The sequence below is a fragment of the Oreochromis niloticus genome, linkage group LG12, assembly GCF_001858045.2.
Source record: "Oreochromis niloticus isolate F11D_XX linkage group LG12, O_niloticus_UMD_NMBU, whole genome shotgun sequence".
Taxonomy (NCBI): Eukaryota; Metazoa; Chordata; class Actinopteri; order Cichliformes; family Cichlidae; genus Oreochromis; species Oreochromis niloticus.
The window spans coordinates 4,562,422-4,588,386 of NC_031977.2; the positions used below are offsets into that span (position 1 = coordinate 4,562,422).

The following is a 25,965-nucleotide window of genomic DNA, read 5'->3' on the forward strand; positions in this document are numbered from 1 at the left end:
TTAACTTGTTTGACTTAAAAAAAATAATATTTCATATTTACTTGAAATGATCTGACCTTTATTTGCACATTGGATTTTTAAAAAAAGACAAAAGAATTTTAAAAAAAATCTACACAATGACTCAGTTTTGAGGTCTTTAGGTTTGTAGAAACGATCTTACAGCTGAGTGTTAGAATGTAGGTGTCCTGTTGAATTCAGTGTGGTACATGTGAGTCTGATAAATGTGTGACAGCTACAGGTAAGCTTTTAATTTGTCCACTCCTGCTCAGTGGGTGTGGTCAGCAGAGATCTGAAACCTGCAAACCAAGGCCCAACCGCTGGTATCATGTTTGAGTGAAATGATTGGCTGACCTACAGTGGGATGATAGTAATGTTCGTATATCATGTCAGATTTAAGCTGATTCCATGTTACTGTATAAAGAGATTTAAATACATCTCCACTCGTCTTTTCAGATGACTTGATGTGTGACAGAATAGGTTCAAATACATGACTGTAGTTACAGTTGGCCTGTTGTTTCTTCTTCTTTCAGCTGCTCTCTGTAGGGTCGCCCACAGTGGGTCATCACCCTGTTCCTCACCCACTGCATGCCCTTCATCACTGCATCCACGAGCCTCCTCATTGGTCTGCTGCTTTTCCTCATTTCTGAGAGCTCCATTTTCTGGATCCCTCTCTTAGTTAATTAAGTTATTTTAAGCAGATGAAAATCTGAAAAGTGTGGTGTGTATTCAGCCCCCTGTGCTCTGATACCCTTAAGCAAAATCCAGTGATATCAATTGCCTTCAGAAGTCACCTAATTAGACAATCAAGTTCACCTGTGTGTAATGTAGTCTCATTATAAACACACCTGCTCTGTGAAGGCCTCAGTGTTTGTTAGAGAACATGAATTTGACAGACAGCTCAGGGACGAAGCTGTAGATATTTTAAGCAGGGTTAGTGTTGTGGAAGTTTTCCATTTAAATAAAGCCTGCAGACGAGCGGTAGCTAACATTCTTTAATCAAACACAAAGAACAGACAAACCAAGCTTGTGAAGAGCCTGCATGATCGCGGGGCAGACAGTCAGCAGAGTCTCCCAAGCCTAACATGGCTCTCAGTTAAATGCCTTCTTCAGAAACAAAAGGCAGTACACAGCTGTTTCACACCTTAAGGTTCACACTCCCTTGCTACCTCCCAGAGTCCTCAAAGAGACAAAAGATTCTTCCTGTGGAGTGGTCTGCTTCCCCCAACTTCCTTCTTACAGTATGGGTGTCAGACATGTTAAAATCCAGTGGCACCAAGGCATTATACAATAAAATAATGTGATTAATACACAAGTAAAAGAAATTCCTATACAGTTAGGTTATAAAAAATATCCCAAGCTTTGAACATCGCTGTTCAATCCATCATCCAAAAATGGTAAAAGAGACCAAAGCTGAATGATTTGGGCCTAAATGCAAAGAGCTACATGTTCCAGAATAGTAACACTGCTCATCACCCTGAACGTACCGTCCCCACTGTGAAACATGGTGGTGACAACATCATGCTGTGGGGATGCTTTTCAGCAGGAACAGGGAAGCTGGTCAAAGGTGATGGAAAGATGGATGGAGCTAAACACATGGCAGAAAACCTGTTTATGAATATGATACAATTATGGCAACACGGTGGTGCGGTGATCAGCACTGTCCTGAGTACTCTCTGATGCTGTAGGAAAAGGTGTTTTATTTTAAACGCACATATAGTGCAGGCATATATAGATCGGTGTTACAGTTATGTCAAAATCTACAAAGATGCATCAAAGAAGACAGCCGACCAAAGCAGGATAGTATTTATTGTTCCTGAGTTTCATGTCAAAGTAAGGAAAAGGATCAGTGACAGTTTATTAGTGTACAGAAATGGTTTCAGTACTGTCAGCTGTCCAGTGGACTGAAGACTCAAGACCATTAAGATCGGTGATATGCTCAGACTCAAGTTCATCATTGGCTAGTTTGCAAGACAGTGACTCAGATAGCAGGCCAGACATTCTGAAAGAGGTTCAGCAAACACTGTACAGAGTCAGAGAGATGGGGCTTATCATCACCACCTTATGGGTACCATGGGTATCAGTGAATTGGTTATCAGTGTTAGCAGGACAGATAATACGGCAGAAAATGGAAGAAAGGTGTCAAAAGCAGTGGGAGGAAAACCTGTTTTAATGTCAGAAATATGACGCTGAAAGAAGACAGCTGATCCAGAAGCTCGGTGATCTGAAAGTGAAAATGGACTTGGTTGATGTATTTTTAAGAACTCGAGTATTATCAGGCCATATTTAGTTTTTTAAGACACACTCATTCTCCACACCAGCAGGGGGCGGTAATGCACCATTGTGCTGTTTGGCAACCGCCAATAAATGACGAAAAAGAAAGAAAGCAGCAGCAGAAGAAGAAGGAGAAGAAGCGTTGGCTGTCAAAACACTGGGAGTATTTGTCGGACCGTCAGTAAACCATGCGTTTGTTCTGTAAGACACCAGGGATTTATTCACACATGTGTCAGTTCGCGAGCACACAGTTCAGCATGCTGACACAGCAGAGGAAGAAGGATTTGGCGAACCAGGTACGAGCTGAGTCTAGTGTGACTGTACATGATGCTAATGTTAGATACGAGCCACACTGACAGTGTCCTTTATGTCCACTGTAGTTTTGGAGATTATCTCACCTCCCGGGGCTTCGTCCGTTCATTAACCACGCGCTGCATCCCGCCTGCCGGCCTTCACACAGCGTAAGTTCAGCTTTTACTCGGTGGTGATGGGTTTAAACTGTAACATACTTAATGACGGTTTGTAGTTATCACCGAGCCTGCTTCACCGCCATCTCCAGTTTATCTTCAAATGTTTGGTCTGGTTTTTACAGAGAGGCACAGAAATGGTCCCTCCACACACACACACACACACACACACACACACACACACACACACACACACTAAACCGTCGTCACTATGTAACAAATTAAGATGAATTGTATCAAATTAAAACACAACCTGTTGTGAGGCCTGTTTAAACTCTACATGGACATCCTCACTGTTCTGCACTCCGTCCTGACTGAAGAATTGTTCAAATATTATTACTTCTATAGTTGAATATTATCACAAATATTTACTGTTTGCTGGTGTAGGAATTTTCGAACCATCCCTTTAGGAAAAGAAGCAATAAAACCCTCAAAACACCTCAGTACACTATAAACCATATTAATGGAAAATTCGCTTAAATGATCAATATCTCAGTCGATCAGTTGTCTTATTGTGTGTTGTAATACAATAAACATCCTCTTTATTGCATGAGTGTGTAACTGTCGGCATTCTTGCATCTGTTTTTGAACAAATTTTTGACAAGCCTGTGAAATACTGGGAGAATACAGTCTGGTCAGATGACACCAAAGTTGAACTCTGCCAGATGCTGCGAGAATGGCTCAGCCAATCACCTGACCCGAATCCAACTGGAAAATCTATAGAAAGTTCTGATGCTCAGAGTTCTTAGAAGGGCCCACAGAACCTTTGAAGAAGTAAACAAAGTTTAATAGAGAGGCTTACAGTTAGAATTAGCTTATGTCTCAGTCCGAAATCAGGGAGGGCCTTGCACCTCCAAATTCAACACTTTATTAAGCATAAAAGTACGTGTCACAAATGTTTCACATTGATTGATTTCATGATCTGTCTTCAAAATGGAAAATATACGAACTATAAAATTCAAAGTTGGCCATAAATACTCTACAAGGTGCATAATTGTCAGAAACCAGCTGAGCATAAAACTGGACTAAGGAGAAGAATAATTAAATAAGTTGTTGGACTTTTCTATTTCAGTGGTTCGGGAGCAGAATTAATGGTTGCAGGTGGAGCAAAACCATCTACCTGAATTCACCAAGTCAGAAAAAAGTCACCCTCGTGCATGTAAGGTAACCAATATTTTAATTTTTGTTTTTCTCCTTAAGCATTGCTTAAGCTTTGGCTACTTGAACTAATTTATAACTTTCCGTCATTCTCTAAAAGTGAACTGTCTGTAGCAACATATGAGAAGCTGGTCGATGAGACACTGGATGCTCTGGCTGATTACTTTGAAGACCTCACCGATGAAGCTTTTACTGGGGCAGACTATGATGTTGTCTTCTCTGTAAGTCACTCTATGGATGTTGTAAAGGTTGCTAACTGTAAAGTGAACTTTAATCGTAGCCATAATAAATGATGGCAGAATTATCTAAATGCTTATTTACAGAAACTAAATGATGAACATACAATTAAAGTAGGGCTGCCACAAACGATTATTTTGATAGTCGACTAGTCACCGATTATTTTTGCAATTAGTCGACTAATCAGATCAGGCATGCACTGGACGTAACATGTACAGCTTATTGCACCAGCATGCGTCTGCGCTTATATAACTATCATTAGCTTACAGCTTTAAGTGTTTCAGGTATGTGCTAACTAAAAATAAAGACAAGACGATAGTTTATTAAACTTTTAACGAAATTTGCAGATTGTCTCGGTGGAGTTTAATAAACTCAGCCGTCTGCTCCTTGCTATCTAAATATAACAGGACACTGGAGTAAACTCTCGACCATCTCACACTGCTGTTTAATCAGTTTTCTGTTTGACTTTTATTCAGCTGTGTGAAAACTATAACTTTAATCTCAGCCAAACCGATTTATTCAGGAACAAATAAAATACTGAAAAAAGCCAAACAATAACATTTTTAAGTTATCTAAGTGACTTGTATGTGACTTGTTTAACCTGACTAACCAAAGACCGCGGGGGGTTTCAAAACGATGTGCCAGGAGTTCGCTGTTATCGCCGTCTCTGGTGAGCCTTGACCTCCCCGTCAGCTCGTCTCCAAAGACGTCAGAGCACTTTTGCAAATATGTGATGGCTCGATAAACCGAGCAGATATTTGAAGTTTACACAGCTACCTTCTTGCCTGAGAATATCTTAGAAGTTTTATTTTGTGAGTAATAAGAGTAATATTAAAACTAAGTTGGAAACTTAGCTGTTGGACAGTTGTTGGAACTAGAATTGGTTTGGCCGCGCTATGAATTCTGGGATAGGTTGGGGATCACGAAGGATACACCCGACCCATCCTTCAAATCTGAGGAAAAGGAGGACTCATTTGTCGGCCGCATTTGGAGGAGTCTACAAATTTGGACAGCCTTCGTCGTGTTGCTGTAACGTAATCGCTGTACAAATGCGGCCTCCGAAGGATGCAGCCCCTGAATTTGGACACAGCTACGATACTGGAGACTGCTTCTTCTTCTTTGGTGTTTAACAGCAGCTGGCATCCTTGTAGATGTTCTGTTTCAGTCCGTTATTACACCCTTAAATCCTACAACTTATTCCTGCGTCTTTCAGGATCTCACAAAGCTTCAAACGACGCGTCAACTATTAAATTAGTCGTCGATGATTTTGATCGTCGACGTAGTCATGACTAGTCGACTATTCATGGCAGCCCTAAATTAAATATTACAAAATAGCTCTAAGAAATACAAATGGCTGTAATATATAAATATCCGGGTATATTACACAAATTGAATATGGATCCAATTGAAATTGAGGTGCCTCTCTTAACGTTACTGACTTTATTTTGTCAATAGAGGATGTGATAACTCTTCAACTACTGCAGTGTGTACTTGTGCTCTTAGAGGAATTGTTCACAGAGGAAACCACAGACAGGAAAGATGTCTTGTGTCATTCAGTGGTGACTCCGGGTAATCTCTCACAGAACGTGTTCCTGTGACTTGCTGTGGAGTGGGAGGGAGGTATTGTTGGCATTTTGAAGATGGAAGTCACTGAGGTTAACACTCCTGACTCCATGGAAGAGGGGATGATGTCAACTGTAAGGGGGGCACAGAGAAGGTAGACATGTGTTGATTAAGCATGTGGAGTAATCATTAATTCTGCGGTTTTAATTAGGGCTGCTCAATTAATCGAATTTTAATCTCGATTACGATCTGGGTTTTCAACGATCATTAAAAATGACTGAGCCGATTATTAGCACCTCCCTCGTGCTTTACTCTCACGCTGCTCTGTGTGGCAAATCGAGCGCACCTCTCTGCGTTTCGAACACGCATCACAACAATTAAGAGGACCCGAGGGAAGCTCGGAAAGCTAAGCAGAAGTTATTTGGAGAGGAGAGGATAATGGCTGCTGAAGAAAGAATGCCGCTGGTTGAAAAGAGGTAAAACGACTTCAGTGGTGTGGAAACCAATGTTCCCTCTAAGCTGCGCACGTGCGCAATTGCGCACTGCTGGCACGGTCTCTGCGCACAGAAAATCTGCGTTGCGCACAAAAAAAACTAACCTGAATTGAAATTAAAATTAAAACTTTAACAATTCTGTTTTGCAGTGTTAGTCAGTAAGTGACTGGCTGCTCCTGTATGGGATTAGAACGATGCCACCTTATCCTATAGTCCAGCCAATAATGCAATTCACATTCGTATATACGCAGCCAATCAACGTCGCTGACAGGCTATGACAGCGTCCTTATGTGCCGACACCGGTGTTTTAGCTAGCAAAGCGGCGTGGCTGATGTGCAGTGAAGCCACGTTAATGACAACGTGTCCAACCATTGGAGATGTGAGCAGGACAGACGGAACAACTGAGGGAAAAGTGTGGACTTTATACCAGTTTTTAAATTGTGTTGATCGGCCACGTAAAACCAGAGTTATGATAAAAATATCTGCAATGTTTGCTTTTCTTCCTGAATACGATCGTTGTTTATATTTACTGCGGGAAGAAACGGTAAAAACGGCGTTTTATAAGGAAAACGCTGGAAAGCCTGTGAGCAAAAACAAAACCAAAAAACCCCCCACCCTTTCCTATTGGTCGAAAAAAGTACCGTGTCGACCAATCAAAAAATGATATGGCAACGTGGCATCTAGTTGTTAAGAAACGGGGGAAGTTTTAGGAGTGACGGCGGTGTTCTGAGATGTGAGAGATTTGAGACGTTTAGCGCAAATCTTGTGTAGTTAGTGTGTAGTTAGTGTGTAGTGTAGTCAATAGTTTTGTTGTGTGTGTCAGAACAATGAGGCGGTTGCTGAATGTTACAGGTGTTACAGCAGTGATACATCTCCTGTTGTCAGGCCTGCAGGTATCAGGCTGTGGTGTTCTCCTTTATCTCATAGTGGACAAATGATTTTTTGGAGTGGCACAAATAATTTGTGTGGCATCAGATTTGATGCAGAACAGCTGATTGTTCTGTAAATAGTTTGAAATGTTTGTTTAAAAAAACGCCTTGGCTGCATTTAAAAAAAAAAAAAATAGCTGCAAAAAACTTTGTTGTTTGCCAAACTGAGGAGTAACTATATAATTAATTGCCCAACATTGGTCATTATATACTGTATTTGGCAGACAGAGAGTTACAGACTCTCTCCCAGACCACAGACTCATAATACAAGTCAGAGCTTTATGAAAAAAAAGAAAAGAAAGAAAGTTGTGTTTTCAAAATTGGAGTTCAAGTTATTTTTACTTCCAATAGTGTTAACATACTACACAGGTCATGAACAGGATTTTTTACATTTTCATTGTAAGTGGGCTAAAGCAGTTAATTAAAAGTAGTCTAACATAAATGTAAATGCTGTAATTTGATTATTTTAATAAACCATGTAACTTGGATGGATTCGATGCTGGCGTGACCACAGTGCACACGTCTGATGTCGCTCACAGTGGTCCAAGGGACGCTCAGGGAGTTTGTGTGTTCGCTCAGACACGTGAAATATTAGAGGGAACATTGGTGGAAACATTATGGGTTCGCGGAGTCAGACGTGGATCAAATATTGTGCAGTATTTTGAAGTTCACTAAACATAGATGTTTACATTTTTCATTTATTTTTTATATTCCAAACATTTGCACTGTAATCAGTATTTGCACACTATTTTATATTATTTTTTGACAATCTTTAAAGCCATTATTCAATACATTGTTATTGTTAAATAAATATCGTCAAATAATCGAGATCTCAATTTCAGTGAAAATAATCGTGATTATCATTTTTGCCATAATCGAGCAGCCCTAGTTTTAATCCCTACTTGCATTTTATTTGCCAAATAAAAATGACAGTGAACACGGCAGGTCTGTACAAAGACAGGCGTGACGAAAAGGCAAAAAAAAGGTACGAGGAAAAAATCAAAGGAGTGAAAGCGTCAGACCCATACGAGCATACAGAGTGGAGTAAGGACGTTAGCGCGCTGCCCAACTTTCATCACGCACATATTTATTATTATATGGTCCTAAGTGTGAGTGCATACACTCACGAAGTGTTTAGTAACTTCAGATCCCTGCTACAAGCCCAGGTCCAGTTTACTTTGGTGTATCTATTTTCTGATTTGGACTATTTCATTTTACAGCTGTCATTAAACTTTTTCCTTTATCTCCTGTACAGGCAAACGCAATCTATTTGTAGTTTCAGGTTGTAGTATTACACAACTTTTTAAGATGCAGTAGAAATAAAATAAGTCTTTAATAATTCATTCAATTTGTTGTCTTTATTTATAACTGGCATTATTGTTTCATTCTATTATAGAATCTTACAAGAAAGAGGCAAAATTGTATTCCATTATGCTTTATTAGCTGCTTCGGTGAAAAACAAATCAACAATGCAAAAACCCCCCCAAAAAAACCCCGTTGCAAATCAACATACTGGAAAACAGTTATTCGTCACTTGATTGCTTCAATACAACCCTTGGGCACATATATGCGGGACGTTTCGTGGCTGTTTTGATGTCGCTCTCTCTCTTAACCGATCAAATCTGGCTGTGGTAGCAGCTTTAAACTCGGTAACCCAGGGTGATAGAGGTGCCCGGTCTGGATCGCATTCCAGCATTTTGTAGGCTGGTTTTCCTACAAAACACAACAAACATTAGCCCGCAAAGCTACAATGAACAAAGCAGCATAGCGCAACGAATTCAATTCAAATCAATATAAGACTTATTTACATCAACGATTATGTTATGATAAATTATGTAATAACTACAACAGAAGACTTACCTTTGTGGAAATGCTTGGAGCAGACTAAGGAGTGTTCTGGAACGTTATATTTGGTCTTCGAATGGCTGCAATCCAGGCCATTCGTCGGCTCTTCGTGACTTCGGAAACATGACTTGAGCACTTTTTCTTCCGTGAAGGAATTCGATAAAAAACCGATTGCTTTACCCGTCGGCTTCCCGTGGCTGTCATGCGACCGGCTATGGCACAACAGCTTCTTGCCATTCTTTGTGTTTCTTTTTATCGCTGTGTGACTGTTGTCTTGTAATAGCTCGTGCGTGCTAGTACCACTTGCCACTTGTACCTACAATCCTTTGCGGTTTTACTCCGGAAATGACGTCACATTTTCAAAATGTGACGTCATTTCCGGGGTGAAACTCGTGACAGCCACTGGAAGCCGACGGGTAAAGCGATCGGTTTTTATCGGATTCCTTCGTGGAAGAAAAAGTGTTCAAGTCATGTTTCCGAAGTCACGAAGAGGCGACGGAGGGCTTGGATTGCGGGGTAAGTCCAGAAATACACGGTGGTACAAGAAATCCCTTTCACTGGAAAGAACAGTGACTGTCGCTGCAACCCCTCTCTCTTCCGGTACTTCGGAGCAAAGAGACAGACAGGATGGCCAGGGACGTTGCTAGGCTTTCTTTGCCCCGCTCCGATTTTAGTGGATTTTAATGCTGTGGCTGATGCCATTGGACTCTTAGTAGGGCTGTGCGATATGACCAAAATCTCATATCCCGATATTAAAACATCTATCGTCGATATAACGATATAAATTACAAAAATGTAACAGTTCCTGTAAATTCTGTGAATGTCGGGCATCTCGACTTGCGTGAAGTGTTTCCAGCTGGGCGTCGCGTACCTGGAGTCGAGTGTTTTAACTGATGCATGAAACGATATATTTTTAGACTTAAGTTGTAACAGCCGCCGTTTTCTTTGTGAGTATTTATTACACGGCGTGCTGCGGGGAAAAGCCTGTTCTAACGTTTGAGTCTAAGGTTTATTTTTTAGCACCTGGCGGCTCTTTTTTGCTTCTCATCCGTTAATACTCTGCATCTTTCACGTGACTCGTTTTATTTTGAAAAGCCTCAACAGGATCTTGAGCTTTCTTGTGAAAGGTTTATGTGGAAAATAAACAAGCGGACACGCCGTGGTTTTACTGTCGTTGTTGCTAACGAAAACGCATAAAAAACAAGCGCTTGTCCTTCCGTAGTGTGGTTATATTAAATATAAGAGAAAGAGAGAACTTTAGGAAATTAATATAGCCACTACAGTGACCATCAAAATGATGAAAAAATATTTCCGTAAACAGTTTATTTTGCGACACCACGAAACAAACGATAGCGTAAAATGAAACGATAGACGTTTTTCTATCGTCATCCGATATATATCGTTATATCGAACAGCCCTAACTCTTAGTGTTGTTTTTATGTTTTTACTGTGTGTTCTCTCTGGCCAGGGGTGTTTTTAACTGTTTTAAATGTTTTTGTGAAATAAATTATATTTTAGTAATCAAGTTTTATATTGTTCTATTGCCTTGGCTACTCCACTGCTCAGTCCGTTTTTTGAAGGGTTGCCCTTCACTTAGAATAAAACCTGGTGTCCACCTACGTATCTGGCTACTCGGAACATGTCTGTGTCCTGTACCCATCGGTCGGTAAACTGGACCTGAGCTTGTTGCAGTGATCTGAAGTTACCAAACACTTCATGAGTGTATGCACTCACACTTAGGACCATATAATTATAAAAATGAGTGTGATGAAAGCTGGGCAGCACACTAACGTCTTCACCTTTTTTTTTTTTTTTTTTGTGTCCTTTTCGTCAAGTCTATCTTTGTGCAGACCTGCCGTGTTCTCCTTCGTTTTGTACATAACTGTTTTTGGGGCAAATAAAATGCAAGTAGGGATTAAAATCGCAGAATTAATAGTTACCTGTGCTGGAAATGCTAGCGCTTGATGCAGTGTTTTGATTTTGCTGCCACTTGTACCTACAATGCAACGCGCAAAAGTCACGTGGTCTGTCGATCTCTATAGCCATACCAAAGGCTCATGGAATGAGCTATTCAAAAGTGGGACTGCTACATCTAAACATGAGGACTCGGCTGCCTCCCCAAACTTATGTGCGCTGTGTTGCTTTGGCGATAGCTCGCCACCCACGCTACATTCACCGGGGCTGCCATCATAATCTCCATGTGTATAATAATTCTGTGGGAAACAGACTTTCTCTGCACATTCCATCCATCTGGACAGCTTCCCGTCATCTCTCACCTAGACTGGATAGAAAAACTAGATGTGTCACTGCCACCAATTTCAGCATCTGGAATTTGTACCATCCACTATTTTACCCAGCGCTGCCACACATTCAGTCTCAGATTATCCACAACTTAAATTAGCATTAATCAATGTAAAGTCCGTGGTGAATAAGACCTTCATATACTGTGACCTGTTTGTCTCCTGTGGTTTGGACTTTCTTTTATGACTGAAACTTGGCTACCCACCGATGATCTAGCTGCTTTTGTCAAACTGACTCCTGAAAACTATAACTTCCTTAACACATGTAAGACCTGCCGTCGTGGAGGCGGCTTGGCAACAATTTTCAGAGATCACTTTAAATGCAGAATGCTGCCCAGAAGTGACTACACTAGTTTTACAACTGTTTATGCTGGATCTGTCCTCTCCTTTACTCTGTGCTCTAGTAGACAGACCTCACGTTAACAAAGATTTCATTCAGGAATTTTCTGACTTTCTGTCTGTGACATTACCAACCACTGATAGGTTGCTAATCCTTGGTGATTTAAATATCCATGTGTTGTCCCTCCAAACCTTTGGTTATTGAATTTTTGCAACTCTTGGGGTCATGTAACTTAATCTAGTCTGTCAGTGGCCCCACACATAAACAAGGACACACTCTAGACCAGTGATTCTTAACCATAGGGCCGCTGCCCATTTTTGGGCCATGAGCCACACCTTGAGGGCTGGAAAAAAAAAAAATTTGTTTTACACCTGTGGGCCGCGAGGGCATCATAAGTTGTTAATTGAAGACACCATGGACTACTGTTATCCATGAAAATCTCAGTCACAATACAGCTTCCCACTGCTTGGTGGAAGTTGTTTAATCAGCCTCAATAAGCAAGCAGAAGAAGATACTCGTTTGCAGTTAGCAAAAGATATAGAGAAGTTCTTAAAATGCAAAAATGAAGTAATCCCCCCCCCGCTCGCAACTACAACTCTGACTGATCACAGACAGGGCCTTAGACATACAGCATCAGCTTCTGGAAAGAATAAAAAGTAGCCCATTTTTTATCTTTGCAACTAGCCGAGTCCACTGATGTCACCAATGGCGCACTGCTGCTGGTTTTTGTTTATTATCACTGGGACAGCAGTTTGCATGAAGACATGCTGTTTTGTGGAGAGCTACCAACACGAGCCACAGCTCAGGAATGTTTTACTGAGAACGACCTGAACTGGCAGAACTGTTGGGGTGTGCAGTTATGGTGCAGCTTCAATGACTGGCAGGCATCACAGCGTCATTATGCAGATTCCTGACCCACTGTTTTCTCCATCGTGAAAGCCTTGCAGCAAAATGATGTGACCAGAGTTGAGGTCATGGATGTAAGTGTGAAAACTATCAACTTCATTAAAAATAATGCTGTAAACTCCAGATGTTTTGCCAAGCTTTGTGAGGACATGAAAGCAGATCATGTCCAGCTGCTCTACCACAGTGAGGTGAGATGGCTTTCAACAGGGCTGGTCGTCAAGCGTTTGTTTGAACTGAGGAATGAGGTCTTCTCTTTTCTAATGGAGAAAAAAAAATCTCCTTTTTTCATTATTATGCCAACTCAAAGTTCACAGCTGAGCTTGCCTGCCTCTGTGACATTTTTTTCACTGCTGAACCTGCTGAACATCTCACTTCAAGGAACAGCAACATGTTTTGTGTTGCAGACAAAGTTGAAGCTTTAAGAGGAAACTTGCTTTGTGGACTAAAAGGGTCCAGGAAAAGATGATGGACATGTTTCCACTTTGGTCTCAAATCTTGGATAACTCTCCTCAGGTGAAGATCAGTGACCCTGTCTGTCTGAGGATCCCAGAGGAGGATGTGTGTGGATTTTGGAGGGCAAAGCAAAATGATGCTGCTTTGCCCTGAAATCTGGAATCCCAGCTTCGTTAAAGTTGCAGTGGGGCAAACTGGACTTGGGCTCTGGACTGGTGTCTTAAAGGAGTACCCATGTCTGGCACTGAGAGCTGTAAAACTCCTTCTCCCATTCACAATTACATATCTGTGTGAATCAGGATTTTCCACTATGGCCACAACCAAGACCAAAGCCCAAAGCAGACTCAGAGGAACACTGGAAGCTGCTCTGAGAGTGAGCCTTTCCCCCAGTCCAGACTGGATCTGATGGTGTCTGAGAGGCAGGCTCAGGTGTCTTATTAAGAGGTGAACATAAAGGGGAGTTACCTGTTTTGACTGTTTGTCTCAAATATAAAGCATAACTTCTGCTTCTGCCAATGAAAAGAGATTTACTGCTGAAGCAAGTTTCAGACTTTCAGACTCACTCACAGATTATAAAGCTGTATGTTCATTTGCACTTTATTTATATGTTATAATAGTTTTTATTTATATATTTAATTAGAAATTATTTTGAATGTATTTATTTTATCACCACATTATTTATCCAATTTCTATTTTCCCTTTTTTTTCATGTCTCTTTTGCTGTAGTAAAATTGAATTATTAATTATTTTTGTGTTATTAAGCCTGACTTGAGCCTTTCAATTTCAATTTGTACTTGCAGTTTGGTTTGTTCTATGAATTGTTAACCTGCTTGGCATTTTCTTTTATGTGCAGGTTCACATACACATAATAAATAAATGTCTTTGATTAATACATTGCATCATGTCATTATCATATTTATTTGACAAGGTTTTAGCTGTTAAAATTATGTAGATTTGATTTAGTTATTAAATATAAATCAAACCAAAAGCAACATCAATTTATTCAGTACAGTGTTAATATCTGAATGAGGCCACGGGGCCACTTTGTAGTGGAAAGGTTGGCCCAGAGGTAAAAATGGTTAAGAACCCCTTGTCTAGACCTCATCTTGTCATCTGGGCTTTCAGTGATCAGTGTTGAGGTGATTGATGTGTCCATCTAATATAATCTCATTTTGTTTAATATCCCCACCTCACTCATCTCCTAAACAAACCCGGACCGCCTCTTGCAAGACACCGGCCCTCGAGTCCTGGAGTTCCCTACCCCTGCCCTATAACGTCTGAAATCTTTTATCTTTTGCTATCAGTATCAGTCTGGTTTCAGAGCCTTCCACAACACAGTCTGCTCTACTGAAGGTGTTCAGTGATGTGATTCAGGGGGCTGGGAAGCTCATCTTGTAACTGGAAGGTTACTGTTTCGATCCCCTGCTCTGTCCGTCTTGGTCGTTGTGTCCTTGGATGAGACACTTCACCTACTGGTGTTGGCCAGAGGGGCCGATGGCGCGATATGGCAGCCTCGCTTCTGTCAGTCTGCCCCAGGGCAGCTGTGGCTACAACTGTAGCTGCCTCCACCAGTGTGTGAATGAATAGTGGAATTGTAAAGTGCTTTGAGGGTCTCGAAAAGCGTTATATAAATGCAATCCATTATTATTATAAACCACTTGAAGACGTGCGTCGGCATTGAAGGCTCTGCTCTAAAATGGTTTGCCTCTTAGAGAGCAGAACATACTCCATGATGCTGGGTAACAAATATTACCCTGCTACACTCATTTGTGGAGTACCTCAAGGCTCTTTTCTGGCCTCTATTTTATTCTCCCTATACATACTACCATCAGGCTCCATAAGAAACACCAAATTTCTTATTACTGTTATACAGATGATACACAGTTGTATCTCTGTCTAAAACCAGACGTTGATAGTACATCTGGTAAATTGCTACAGTAATTTTAAGGGCAAAAAACAGATTTTGCAGACAGATAAGAGAGTCATAGTCATCAAATTCAAACAGAAAAGGATTGAAACAATTTACATTTTTTTGCGATGAATATAGAATATAATAAAGTTTACATACATATTAAATGAATAAAAATTAAATTAAGATTAGTTATACTCCACATAGATGTTTGGTCAAAATTGTTTTGAAAATAGAACAGTTGTTTTCAGTTGTTTCTTGTTTAACAGAGTGGGGTTCTGACAGTGAAGCTGGGTGGAGACCACGGCACCTATGTGATCAACAAACAGACACCAAACAAACAAATCTGGCTTTCTTCTCCTACCAGGTAAGACTAAAGCTTTGTATCACTTCATGGTAATATGAGTAAATGGAACCCAAAAATGTCTCTGTTCAATTTACTTAATACAGTTATTTCAACAATTTCCACTAAGCTGAGTTTTGTTTTTTATAATTCTAAATTATTATTAAGATGCCAATAAGTGACTTATGTGTTACCAACATAACCAATCTGGTCAGCTTTGAGTTAAGTAATAAATCTGTGTTGACTTAATTAAAGTGACCAAAAAAATGCTAAACTTGTTGATTAACGCAGACATGAAAATATTTCATTATTGTAGCGATTAAATCCAATATTTTGACGGTGTGGTTGCTAATTGTTTGTTAGTAGTTTTTACATGCACTCAAAGTTCACCATGCCAATCTCCGTTTCCATTTACATTCATGTGTCATTTATTTCCTTTGCAATGTCTGGTTTTCTTTATTTTCCCATTTATACAAACACAACAGCAACAGCTGAACAGAATTACCTTTGACCTTAAATAACCCCATCCCTGCCTCTGCTGTAATCAAGCCGCCTATAAGCAAAAGTCCTTTCCATTTTCTCCTTCACCACCTGTTAGTTGTAGCTCTCTTGCACATCAGCCAATAGTGCCAACCTTTCTTCCTCTACACAGTAAAATCACCAGTTTGAAATTGACACTGAGTGTTAAATTTAACACTAGAAAAGTGTCTATATGTGTCCACACTTTTGAGTGTTAAATTAGCACTTTTCAACCTGTTATATTTTTAACACTGACCTAGTGTTTTTATAACACTAACACTGAGCAGTGTCAACAATATTCTACACTGGTGTTAAGTAGGGCTGTTTGATATAACGGTATATATCGGATGACGATATGAAAACAAAAAGTTTAACACTGAACAGTGTTGATTTTCTAACACTAGTGTCGTCACTGCCAGATAACAATAAAATCACATTAATCACTGACATCTCTACTACTGCAATTAAACAGAACGTATTTACAACCAATGCCCCCTACAGCCACTGTACCCACCACAGCCATCAATGCCAAATACCCATTAAAAAAAATGTAAGAGATTAATTTACAAAAATGTATTCAAACAATAAATCATCCAGTTTGTTTACTAGTGGTGCAACGGATCAAAAGTCTCACGGTTCGGATCGGATCACGTTTTTTTTCGTCACGGATCGGATCAATTTTCGGATCAGCAGAAAAAAAATGAGACAAAAATTTAACTCGCCATTTACTTAAGTATTTTTTGCCTATTAAAAAACATTCAACTCAAGACTCATTCCACGCAATTATATGAAAACAAATTAAGATGCAATATAGGGCAGTACAGGGCTTTCTATCTACCACTCTGCTGTGATATAATGAGCGGTCACGGTCACGTAGCTTTCCGTATCCTTGGAGGTCCACCCATTTGTAGTTAGGGCAACAGAAGGCAACAGCCTCCCAGACACTGTTCAGAGAGGTGTACTGTTTTCCCTCCTTGTAAATCTCACATTTGATGATGGACCACAGGTTCTCAATGGGGTTCAGATCAGGTGAACAAGGAGGCCATGTCATTAGTTTTTCTTCTTTTATAGCCTTTCTTGCCAGCCACGCTGTGGAGTACTTGGATGCGTGTGATGGAGCATTGTCCCGCATGAAAATCATGTTTTTCTTGAAGGATGCAGACTTCTTCCTGTACCACTGCTTGAAGAAGGTGTCTTCCAGAAACTGGCAGTAGGACTGGGAGTTGAGCTTGACTCCATCCTCAACCCGAAAAGGCCCCACAAGCTCATCTTTGATGATACCAGCCCAAACCAGTACTCCACCTCCACCTTGCTGGCGTCTGAGTCGGACTGGAGCTCTCTGCCCTTTACCAATCCAGCCACGGGCCCATCCATCTGGCCCATCAAGACTCACTCTCATTTCATCAGTCCATAAAACCTTAGAAAAATCAGTCTTGAGATACTTCTTGGCCCAGTCTTGACGTTTCAGCTTGTGTGTCTTGTTCAGTGGTGGTCGTCTTTCAGCCTTTCTTACCTTGGCCATGTCTCTGAGTATTGCACACCTTGTGCTTTTGGGCACTCCAGTGATGTTGCAGCTCTGAAATATGGCCAAACTGGTGGCAAGTGGCATCTTGGCAGCTGCACGCTTGACTTTTCTCAGTTCATGGGCAGTTATTTTGCGCCTTGGTTTTTCCACACGCTTCTTGCGACCCTGTTGACTATTTTGAATGAAACGCTTGATTGTTCGATGATCACGCTTCAGAAGCTTTGCAATTTTAAGACTGCTGCATCCCTCTGCAAGATATCTCACTATTTTTGACTTTTCTGAGCCTGTCAAGTCCTTCTTTTGACCCATTTTGCCAAAGGAAAGGAAGTTGCCTAATAATTATGCACACCTGATATAGGGTGTTGATGTCATTAGACCACACCCCTTCTCATTACAGAGATGCACATCACCTAATATGCTTAATTGGTAGTAGGCTTTCAAGCCTATACAGCTTGGAGTAAGACAACATGCATGAAGAGGATGATGTGGACAAAATACTCATTTGCCTAATAATTCTGCACTCCCTGTATAGTACACCAGATCATCTACACAGATGAGTGTGAAGGCATCCAATCCATCCTCAATACTAAATGCATTTAAGTGATCATTGAAATACATTGTTGAGACCTTAAAAGTAAGAAGATAAGCATTGTTTGTGTAATTGTTAGAGATGGCAATCTTACTCCTTTTCAACATCAGAACAAAAATACATCCCGACTTGATATTCTGTTGTTCTGTCTCTGCATACATCAAAATGCACACCAAGAACATGCTCTATGGAGTCAGCTATTTTCCATTTTTGCTCAAATTGTCTGTATTAAGACATTAGAATGTTTTTTCAAGTTGATCCAGATACAGACGGACAAAATGGTGGTGTCTATCCAACCCGACATAGTAGCTGTAGAAAAGCAGAAGAAGACGGCCGTAGTGATAGATGTAGCGATACTGAATGACCGCAACATCAGGAAGAAGGAACAGGAGAAGCTGGAGAAGTACCAAGGGCTCAGAGAAGAGCTCAAGAAGATGTGGAGAGGGTGAAGGTAACAGTGGTCCCAGTGGTAATCGGAATACTCGGTGCAGTGACCCCCGAGCTAGGTAAGTGGCTCCAGCACATCCCAGGAACAACATCGGAGATCTCTGTCCAGAAGAGTGCAGTCCTAGGAATGGCTAAGATACTGCGCAGGACTCCCCAAGCTCCCAGGCCTCTGGTAGAGGACCCGAGCTTGAAGGATAGACCGCCCGCAGGGACGAGAGGGGAACTTTTATTTATATATATATATATATATTTCTCTTTTGATAAACTGGTATAATAATAAACTGTTATAAGTCAATAAAGAGTAATCTTACTTCCCTCTTCCTTTCTTCTCTTGTGTTTACAGTGGACCCAAGCGCTATGACTGGACAGGTGAACGCTGGGTATATACTCATGATGGCATCAGCCTTCACCAGCTGCTTTCTAAGGAGTTTTCCATTATCTTTAGTAAGAACATTGACCTGTGTGACTTGCCCTATTCCTAAAACCCTGTTAAATGCTTAGAGTATTCACGGACTCAACGACTCACAGACTGAATTTCTGTACAGTATACACAATATCTGTCAAACAAAGAAAATAATGAAATTATGTATAAAATGCTGTTTCTGTTGCATTCTTCATTCTCTTAGCTGAATGACATCATCACATTGAGCTTTTTCACCAGTCGTGAAGAAATATTTGAGTTAATGGTTTATTTGATCAGGGCTCTAATCTTGGCATCTGGGTAACTGATGTTTTCAAAGACCAACTTATCAGCAGCAGAATTCACACTAACTGGCCACTTTATTAGGTACACACGTTCAACTGCTTTTTCACAGAATATCTAATCATGCAGTTTCATAGCAGCAACTTTTTTAGGTATTATTATGGCCTGCTGAAATTTAAATCCAGAATCAGAATGGGGAAGAAAGGTGATTTAATTACCTTTTAAACATGGCATAGTTTGTGGTACCAGATCATTTTGTATGAATATTTGAGAAACTGCTGTTCTTCTGGGATTTTCTCACAAAACCATTTCTAAAGTTTAGAAAGCTCCAAAAAAAGAGAAAATATCCGTTGAGCAGCAGTTCTCTGGGGCTTGTTGATACTACAGGTCAGTGGAGAATGTATAGACTTCGTGTGTTTCCCATACCTTGTTGAATCTGTGCCACAGAAAACTGAGGCAATACTGAAGGGCTTCATCCAAATACTAATAAGGTTTAACTGACAAAGTAACCAGTGAGTGTACATTAGATTACTGCAGAGATCATAGTTCAATTATTTAGACATGACGGCATCAGAGTAAGCTCAGAAATGTCCATCTTTTGAAGTCTTGTAAGAGTTCAGTAGTCATGGTCAGTGTGGCCACTGAAATCCAGTGCTAATTCTGTGAGTTTATCAATGAAAGTAATTAAATGCTTTACCTGTTACGTCTCAACTTCTGTCTGTGAACATGTCTTTGTAGAGTCGTAGTGATCCAGGTCATCTTAAAAGCATCCAGAGTTTCTAAGGCTACATCCACACTAATACGTTTTCGTTTGAAAACGCATAGTTTTCTCTCCGTTTTGGCCTCCCGTCCACACTGAGACGGCGTTTTCGCTCATGGAAAATGCAGCGTTTTGAAAACGCTCTCGAAAACGCATGCATTTGAAGATGGTGCTTTTGCGTTGCATTGTGGACAGCGAAAACTGCAACTTTCAAAAACGATGACGCATGTTAGTCATATGATGCAGTCGTGTGACCAATTAAACTAATCAGAATCAGAATCGTGTTTATTGGCCAAGTATATGTGCAGACACATACAAGGAATTTGGTTCCGGTAGATGGTGGCTCTCAAGCACAGCAATGTAAAACAAACACACACACACACACACACACACACACACACACACACACACACACACACACACACACACACACACACACACGTATCTATATATACATTACACATTGTTACGGGTTCGAAATTGAGGATGAGAGTAAAACAATGATGGTCCAGAAGAGGTCAATCAAACAATTGATTTTAATGAATGCACGCAGCGTGGAGAGGTGCAAACTGCCAAACAGTTGTACATCTCTACCCAAAATACACTCTAGATTGCTTTTATAACATCAGGGTATTGTAACGCCCCTTCTTGCGTTTACAAGCACATAATTTGCATGTACAGAACATTCATGTATTTTAAGAATTAAATGCAACATAGAGGTTCCTCCTTGTGGCATACTCTTCCGAATATGGTGATGACCTAAGGCCTTTGAGGTCACCATGGACTGGACATCCTTCCGTCACCTGTAACTAAGCAAACTCAAATACCACAAGAAGCTGAATACATTCAGGCCTTTGCTCAGCTACTATTTTACTGTAACAATATACTCAGCATATGAGTTATGATATATATATATTTAACTCAATCATTTTAAAGTAGTTATAACTGCACCTGTAATAAACATGTTAATATTTGATTAGGATAACCCCTATAATATAAATTATAACATAATGCCAGCAACTTCAATAAATGCTTGGATGAAATGATAATTAATGCAATGACAAAGATGATGGTTATATAAAATAATCCCTATAATTCTACAATTCCCTCTCTTGACGTCTTCCAAAGACGTCACTACACCATTCCCAGGTCCACTACCTTCGCTCTGACCCTCTCTAGCCGCCCCCTGACTCAGCAAATCCGACAACAACCTCATGTCCTCTAGGTGGTCCAGCAATAAAACACCAGCTCCCACTTGAAAACACTTCATGCTTAAGTGGTCTCTGCTCCTTTTCTGGGTCCTTCTCTAGTGGAAATCTTCTCCTGTAAGGGATAGAAAACAAACAACCTTTCTCTGCTATACCTTACTAACTTACTGTGTTCATCTCAGGTTCCTGTCATTATTCAAAGTTGGTTCCCAATATCATATCAGGCAAAATCACAAACCCTACTGCCACGTCTGCTTTGTTAAGCTCTTCAGTTAGACTCTGTACCGGTTTGCCAATCTGTGTGTACATGCCTCTACACTTTTAATGTCTAAATGCACATCTGGATGTATGTGCACTTGTATGTCTATCTGCATCTATGAGTCAGTGGTTTTTCAGAAAAAAGGCGTTAAAGTGAAGAATGTTTCCTGACTATTAACTCCTGATACTGGAGGGACTTTCCGGGTTGCCCAACCTCCTAGGTTTGGCCTTTTACACTTTTACTAAAAAAATTTTAACAGAGCCCAAAGAGATTTTTATTTTACTCCTGTGCTTGACAGGTTAAGCGAAGTTGTTTTTTGTTTTGTTTTGAAATTTTTCCTTTCTGTGTGTGTGTGTGTACATAAGTAAGAATATAATAATCAACATAAGATCCCTGGTTTGCAAATGATTTTCTGCCCCCGCTGCAGGGCAACATCATGTGGTGGTGAGTCTATGTTGGCTAGTTTAATACAGATATGTAACAGTTGCTTGATTGCATGGCCCACTCAGAGTTGCACAGTTTTAATGTATGTGGAGAGTGTTTTCACAGTTTAAACATAGGTTACTCACATTTCTAGCCTGATTGTTTCCCAATGAAAGTGAAATCAAACATTACATTTGATTTTACTTATGTATTATCCTGTTCTGGGCTCTATCCATTATATTAACTTTATTTAATCTCAATACTCTTTATGTGTGTGAGCAACGCTTTTAGTCTTATTAAACACAACCCAAGTAAAATGCACACCATCCCCATGTCAGCCTAAATCTCCGCTAAAAAGCACACTTCAAAATTTTCTATCTGGATTTACGCCTCTTTTGGCCTCAAGCATATACATAACATGCCAAGGTTACTGTTAATGCCCGTTAGACAAGTTTCCATTATCTACAACATTTTGTTTCACCCGGCTCACCCTCACACATTTCCTGTTCACTTATTGCATATTTATCTTTAACACCTTTTACCTCAGTAGTTGCTAAGCAGAAACAAAACAACCTGTGGTCCACCTTTACCCTGTAACATAAACCCCTGTCATGTTTGTGTCTGTAAGCATGTTTTGCATTCATTCATTACACTCCATGCCATTCCTGCAAGTTAGGAGCTGTAAAGTTGAAAGCTACCTCAAGTCCAGGCCTTCGGCCTGGCCTATATATAAATCATGTGTGTTTGTAAGCGTGCGTGCAATTCACCTGCTATGTTCTCATCTTCCCTCAACATGTATCACCTGGACACTCTCACCAGTGAAGCTTAAAACCCTTTTGGACGGAACCTCAACTCTAAACAAGCACAGATATGCAATGTGTATAAAATGAACTAAACCTGTGAATAGAATGAATGTGATGACAAACCTATGCAATGCAATATGAACCCTGTAAACAATATTACTGGTAAACAATGCTGTAAAACATGTTCTTAATGCAATCATAATAATGCAGATTATATAATAGGAATAAAGAATTTCCCTCAACACAGGCAGGGTTCGCAACCCTCGCCATTATCTTTACCAACCCTTTCAATTCCCCAACCCTATCTGTCTCCTCAACGGGTTGTATGTTTTCAATGTTTCCTTATTATTTTGTCATAAAATAAATCAAACAAATAACTTAAGCTGTGTGACGGCACCTTGCGTTTACGCCAGGCTGTGAGCTGCCCTGAATCTACACCCCCTTTTACCCCATTTACTTTCTCAATCTTAGTTTAAACTATTCCTGACCTTCTCCTTCTCTCATCTGATCATCTCAAGCACGTCCTGTACCAAATTTGCTTCCTCTTTTCAAGCCCACATTTAATTACAAGCTCTAACACATTTGCCCTATACGGCGGTCTCGACGTGTTTCCTGTCTACTTACAAAAATACCAGAGTTATTCTCAGAACTCAGAGCTGAAGTTCCCCTTTTCTAAGTCTGTAGGTTCAAGAAGAGAGCAAGCTGCTAGTCGGTAAACAACTTTATCATCACATAAGTTATTAGGTAAACGTCACGTAGACACATTTCATGTAGCTGATAACATATATACAATTTTCCTTTGACATATCTGTATGTGCACGCCTAAATTATAACCTCTTATTCTAGAAATCAAAAATAACCTGAAAATAACACTTTCTGCCTCAGTTTTACCATACCTAAATTATCAAAAAACCTAAACATCATCAAGTAATCCTAAAACCCCTTTCAAATTAAACCTTAAATCCTGTAACTCCCCCCTTTTTGTGACACATCTCATGTGTTACAAACTCAAAATCCTTCACTCAGGTTAGGGCCTTAAAAAAGGTTAGTCATATCATATTAAGTCTACATGCTCCGGACCTTCAAACCTGTTTTTAAGGAATGAAATCAAATTAATCATCATGTCAAATCTTTTCTTGGCTCCATCCACAGCCTGCATCCTTGAAACGTCCTATAAACAAAAGCCTGTGTGTTAACCAGAACATCACCTTTTATACTCACTTTCTCCACTGATGATCCAACCTGTGTTATAACCCAAAATAAACTTACACAGAACAGTTATTAATCATGTGTCCCCTCCGTTCATGGTAACTTAAATTACATCAATGTTTCCCTTTTAGCATTTAGCATTCTATAATGTAATAACATAATCCAACCCCAATAAATAATTTTCTCAACGCACACATCAATATCCCAAAATCAGCATCCCCAGATTTAAGTCTCCCACTTGTCCTGTTTGTCAACCTTTTATTTATTTCCCCTCTTGGTCCCATCACTCACATTCACTCCCATGCATTCACACATGATATTTTTTGCTGATCTGCAGCCTTCCGCGCACGTCATCAGATGCTCCACATCAGCAAAATGAGCTCAATCATTTGTTTTATTTCGTTTTCCTTTTTAGGAAAATAGTTCTCTATAGTTTTGACTGGATTGAATCGATCAATCCATTTTTAGACAGGGACTCGCCGCCAATCAGTCTCTGATTGTAATCAATTATAATTCTGTAATGCCCACCTGATTTTCGTACTTGGTAATTTTGTCAACGCCGTCCGTTCGCTCTCTTCCAGGCCTGCTTAGAACAAAAATGAAAAAAGAGAGCTGATTATTAGCTCATCAAAGTACAAAACAAAATCACCTGACAGGTTTTTCCTGAGTGCACTACTACAAAAATTTTTGGGGCCCCTCTCAGACATATCCATGTCTTAATTAAACACCCTCTCTGGAAATAAAACAACAGCCTCAAAAATCTGAAACAATCTTAAATTTCACCCGTTCGACACACCGAAAACCTCGCCAAAAGCTACCCCGTTTCGTACACAACAATAACCCCTGTTAAGCACATTACCATACTCAGATTCAGCCTAACACCTTACAACAATGTGTCAACACTAATTTATAAACCTCCTAATCAAATTTGCACCTCTGAACAATCTACCCCTCCTTTAAGGCCTCAATCACACACACACAGCAAGCTCCTCTGTCCACATTCACACAAGCTCTCAAACTTTTTCCATACTCAGCCATATCTCAACAATTTAACTTGGCAAAAGAAATACTTTTTTAAACCTCATGCCACTATTCAATTATTTTCATTTTCTTTCTATACTAATCACTTGTTTTGATCACTCAGTGCAAAAGCACTCCTAAGTCACCCTTTTAAACTAGTTTAATCAGTTTATTCAACATTCACACCATTCTATCACTCATACAAGTAGCAAGCCGATCTTCATTGCGTATGTTTGTGTGTGCTATTTTGCATATATGGCTTCACAGTCTCACAGACACTTTCCCATTCTCCAGTTAAAGAGTCAGTTTTCTCCGTCCCCCAATCACTAACCCAAATTTTACTTCCCCACCTTAAATCACAGCCCTGCTGGTCTTCCACCACCAGTTAGGGCTTGCTGTCAGGTTCCTGGACACTGTAAACAATTCAACCAGAAACTTGCCTTAACATATCCATTCATGTTAACCTGTAGTTTCATCCGACTCCTGGATCTGGAGAATTGGTCCAGGTCTGCTTGCCCCTAAAGATAACAAAACTAAGACATTTTCATTATTACCACAAGTGCTTAAATGACCCATTTCTCTGTCTCTGGTCAGAAACACCAATTATGCCATGCATGTAAGCGTGTTCTTCCCTGCATTTTATGTTAATTGGGTGTAAACTGCTTCTTCATTAAATTAATTCATTGAGTTTCTCATTGCATTTCTATGTATTCATGTTAATGTACACTACGTGTAAGCTGTTTCTTCATTGCATCCTATATATTCATATTTAATTTATGCATTTCACCACTGAGCTTTAGATTCAAACTATCTCACTTCTGATTCATTTCAAAAATATCTCACATGTAACAATTTGTATGTGTGTTTTCTATTCATTAAGGTAATGACAATTATTTCTTTCATTATTCTTACCTTTTCTAATGTTTACCTCTTTGTTATGCTATGGTGGACATCCCTAAACAATTCATGAGTTCAGGTTTCAATTTTCAATCCAATTATATCCTATATTCTCGCAGTCAAACTCGTCCAGCTTCATCTCTCACTGGTCTTCTCTGCACAATGTCCTGTTCGGGCTTCAAAGCTCCCGCAAACACAGTCTCAACTCAGCTGTTGTCTTCTTCTCTGTTTCTTTACAGTCTTTCTTTCAGATTAAGTCCCAGCATGGCAAAATATCACTCAATGTGTAGTGCTCTTCCACAATTCTTTATCCCACTGTTCAACTGCCCAGCCTGTATTTTCACAGTACATGTTACATTACACTTACATGCTGCTGCTGGTCGTCAGT

General features: G+C 40.0%; 1 protein-coding gene across 1 annotated transcript; it reads left to right on the forward strand.

Annotated features, from left to right (window-relative positions):
- Positions 1 to 2,355: 2,355 nt before the first annotated feature.
- Positions 2,356 to 19,610, forward strand: fxn (frataxin). The gene is made up of 6 exons (XM_003437527.5): positions 2,356 to 2,567; positions 2,652 to 2,732; positions 3,811 to 3,902; positions 3,997 to 4,117; positions 15,142 to 15,239; positions 18,639 to 19,610. Exons 1-6 carry the CDS (start codon positions 2,460 to 2,462, stop codon positions 18,775 to 18,777), a joined length of 639 nt encoding a protein of 212 aa, XP_003437575.1. The 5' UTR covers positions 2,356 to 2,459; the 3' UTR covers positions 18,778 to 19,610.
- The last annotated feature ends 6,355 nt before the right edge of the window (positions 19,611 to 25,965 follow it).

What these genes read in the sequence shown, in the direction of transcription:
- fxn (XM_003437527.5), top strand. Translation starts at nt 2,460, where the DNA reads ATGCGTTTGTTCTGTAAGACACCAGGGATTTATTCACACATGTGTCAG. An exon ending in AGAAGGATTTGGCGAACCAG is followed by an intron (nt 2,568 to 2,651) that starts GTACGAGCTGAG and finishes TGTCCACTGTAG; the next exon opens with TTTTGGAGATTATCTCACCT. An exon ending in GTCACCCTCGTGCATGTAAG is followed by an intron (nt 3,903 to 3,996) that starts GTAACCAATATT and finishes ATTCTCTAAAAG; the next exon opens with TGAACTGTCTGTAGCAACAT.